Source organism: Gossypium hirsutum, chromosome A02 (assembly GCF_007990345.1).
Source record: "Gossypium hirsutum isolate 1008001.06 chromosome A02, Gossypium_hirsutum_v2.1, whole genome shotgun sequence".
Taxonomy (NCBI): domain Eukaryota; kingdom Viridiplantae; phylum Streptophyta; class Magnoliopsida; order Malvales; family Malvaceae; genus Gossypium; species Gossypium hirsutum.
Genome location: NC_053425.1, coordinates 84,762,272 through 84,765,693, shown reverse-complemented (window position 1 = coordinate 84,765,693; position 3,422 = coordinate 84,762,272). Strand labels below are relative to the sequence as shown.

General features: G+C 36.1%; 1 protein-coding gene across 2 annotated transcripts; it reads right to left on the bottom strand.

Moving 5' to 3' along the window:
• Positions 1-232: 232 nt before the first annotated feature.
• On the bottom strand, positions 233-3,196 carry LOC107951925 (nuclear pore complex protein NUP35). Of its 2 annotated transcripts, none has more exons than XM_016887109.2 (4): positions 2,954-3,196; positions 1,868-2,462; positions 1,265-1,376; positions 233-781 (listed from the first exon to the last, which is right to left on the bottom strand). In XM_016887109.2, exons 2-4 carry the CDS (start codon positions 2,440-2,442, stop codon positions 476-478), a joined length of 993 nt encoding a protein of 330 aa, XP_016742598.1. In that variant the 5' UTR covers positions 2,443-2,462; positions 2,954-3,196; the 3' UTR covers positions 233-475. The 2 variants fall into 2 exon arrangements, with proteins under 2 accessions (XP_016742598.1, XP_016742599.1); XM_016887110.2 differs by having other exon boundaries at positions 1,868-2,444; positions 2,954-3,144.
• Positions 3,197-3,422: the final 226 nt, after the last annotated feature.

Here is a 3,422-nt window from a genome sequence, read left to right as displayed (position 1 = left end):
TTCACAATGCCGGAATAGGTGTTCCACTGTTTCAAGATGTCTCGCACACAATGAGCAATTGTCACTAACCACAAGACAGGCAATATCTCGTGGGTACATCCCCAAAGAAAAAAACCTCAAATTGGGTGGGAGTGAAGTCCCCATTTTTGGAGAAACACTAAAGTATCAGTCTCGTCACTATAAATGTAAAGGCATGCACACTTCACCACCTTAGCCAAAATTATTCCAAAGATTGTATCAAAGCAAAAATTGAATTATATAGCTCACGCACTCTTTGAATCGTATCAAACCAATAGTTCAAGACACTCTTGGTTTTCTAGTCTTTTACAACTGCAATTACAACACAATCAATTGCATTTCCCTTTGTTCAGGACATAACCGTATGTCCTCCATGAATATTTGGAAGGAACACCATCCAACAATTATGAAATAGAACAAAGGGCATGTGAGTGACCGAAAACAGCTTTTTATTTTTCTAATATCCAAACATGTATTCCATGATTTTGGTCCCTAGTGATTTTGTAGGGTTTGCAATAGCAGCGCTTCCTGACTGTCGTGCATTGGTATTGCCATTTTGAAGATAGTATGGGCGAGATGGTCGAAAATTGCTCAGCTCTGATGTTCTACTTGATGGTGGGGGCAAAGTCATGAAACCCTGATTATTCATTCTTTCATTTAGAGCCTCGCGTTGCATTGGATCTACTGGCTTCACACCGATTATTAGTGCTCCATTAATTTGCATTCCATTCTTGCTGAGAGCTCTCTGAGCATCAGATCGGTTCTGCAACAAAAAACAAAAGCAACTATTAGACTTTATCAAAAAAATGAAAATACATTTTGCTAAAATCTGAACTAAACACATAAATAAGATCAAAAGATCACAGCCCATCTTCAAAAAGCAAAAGTTCTATCAGGTTTGGGTTTCAGCAAAATCCATAGAGATATTAACCAATACGATTCCAGCTTTGATCGAGGAAGGCAATATGTTTAAACCACAGAAAGGTCAGAAATCAAAATTCGAACTTATTTCTCAGTCAACAGCAATCCTCTTTTATATTAATCTCCAGCTGGATTACTTTTTTTATCATTAGGATTACATACCAATTCCACAAGCATGGATAGCATGCATTCAACAAATAAAGAACACAAAATGGACAAAAGTCTGCGAAAAGGGACCAACAAGATAGATAACCAGAGAACATTAAAACTTGTAATGAAATAGCATTAACAGGTAGTATTTCGGATTGTCAGAAAGAAGATTCACCAGATAGAGAATGTGCATCCAGTTAGCATCCCTTGGACCAGGAACATGCTTCAATATCACACCACACTTTTCAAACTCTCGCAAAACTAAATTTGTATCAGCAGGAGAAAATCTGGAAAGAAAGCGAATATTGAAGTCATAGGCCTTGCATACATATAAGAACATGACTGTACCATGAGTTTAACCCAAATGTTTAGGTTAAGTTTGATCTACTAAAACAGAGAAACATGAAGAGATGGAAGTCACCACCAAGGAAGTTATAAGTTCAAATCGCTGCTGAGTTATACAAGGTTAGAAGTTGCAAATAGCAGTTCAGAGGATAATACCCAAAGAAACCAAGAAAGAAGAGTACTATTGTCAACAAAGAAATTAGACAATACCAGTCCTACAACATGTTAAGCAAACAACATCCAAACAATTACAATTTTACCTGACATAAATGGGTAAAATTTTGACGATGTGAAAAATGATAAAAAGGGATCCAAAATGCAGAGAAGTGGCTGCTTAAATAATACAAGAAATATTTACTCCAGAAATTGCTAGAAGACCACAAGACAAATATGTCAATTATTAAGTAGAACAAGGAAGTAGCAAGGAGCATACCCATAAACTGTAACCCATTCTTCCTCGTCCAGATTGCCTGCAGGTACAGAATTTCTTTGTATCTCAGGCCTAGCAACTTCCCTTGGAGGCGGAAGTGTGATTAGAGCACCAGGTTGAACAACACCCTCAACGGGAGAACCCTTTCCCTTGTCATCCTGCTCATTACTACTATTCTTTGCGGGTGACCACCAACTCAAACTTGCTGAGCTCTGCTGATTCTGCTGCCCATTAAGTATAGCAAATGAAGTGCTAGCCCCTGACTTGCTCTTTGCTGGAGTTGAGAAGTCACGTCCAGAACTTTGAACCGGGCTTTTTGGGTCTGACTTGATTTCGGGAGACATAGGATAATCCAGTATACCAGATTCAGGAGAAAAATCTGAACGGTCCTCCAAGGTGTACATTGGAGGAGGTGGAAGATCTGAACCTCCAAAATTCTCCTGCCATAAAGCTGAGACAGCAGCCGCTTGACCAGGACTAGAGAATTTCCCTCTCCGGGCAGAGATCGGTGAGGCCAAATCTTGGTAAAACAATGACTGTCTCCCCGATTTTGGAGTTCTATGAACTACAGTGCTCATTTCTTTCGTTTATATGAGCACTTTAAAAAGAGTTCAGTATAAATATCATGTCATTACCTTTCCCAACTTAACTAGCCTATCTAAGATTCAATTTCAGGAAGCTCAACATCGACCAAAGTTATCAACAGAAAATTAAATAACAAATAATACATCTTAATTACTCTCTACGCATTTTTGGTTGCTGAGAATTTTATTTAAAAAAAATTACTATAAAGCTTGATTGATTTATTTATTCATCAAGAAAAGCTTTATTAATTTAGGCCAAAAGAACCAAAGCTAAAGAAACATCGTTTTTGCTTTTATTCGGATTTATTTCCGTTGTCTCAAAGAAAAAAAAGAAGACGAATCAATAGCTTAATGTGCTTTTTTGTTTTTCTTCAATGTCCCTTTCTCGGAAACCAAACTTATGTCCCACATATACCATTTTTGCAGCATAATTCCCTTAACGAAGATTTTCATCGACATTAAACATAAAGTTAAACAGAGAAGAAAAGAGAAAAAGCGAGAGTACCTTGAGTTGAGTTGAGGTCTACTGGGATTTTCCCAAAACTGAAAGGCAGAGGAGCTCTTTTCAAATCAACCGTGAAAGGAATTTTATGAATTTTATATTTGAAATCCTAAACCCTGTACTTTCAAATTTCAAATTTTGGATTTTCAATACTGTTTGAGTTAGCGTCAAATGACGTAAATGTCCTTCAATTTTCCGCTCATTGAGCTTGTTTTCGCACTTTAAAATACTTGTGCCTTGTGTCCTGCTTTTAATTTTTGGCTAAATGAACTTTGATGAATAAAACCCTTCGTGAAGAAAGCGCTTAATTAATTTTTAAAAATTTTTAAATTGTATTAATTAAGTTATTTGATTAATTTTTTTATTTTTAACTGTTATAATACTTGATAGTGGAGTTAGAAATTTGTATTGGATGGATCGAAATTAAATTGTATATTTTTAGGATATTAAAAATATAGTATTATTATTTTAA

Excerpts from the sequence above, each read along its gene's own strand:
- LOC107951925 (XM_016887109.2), bottom strand. The coding sequence starts at position 2,442 with ATGAGCACTGTAGTTCATAGAACTCCAAAATCGGGGAGACAGTCATTG. Across the intron at positions 1,377-1,867 it reads GAATGGGTTACAGTTTATGG|ATTTTCTCCTGCTGATACAA; the intron begins GTATGCTCCTTG and ends CTTTCTTTCCAG. Across the intron at positions 782-1,264 it reads GGATGCACATTCTCTATCTG|AACCGATCTGATGCTCAGAG; the intron begins GTGAATCTTCTT and ends TTTTTGTTGCAG.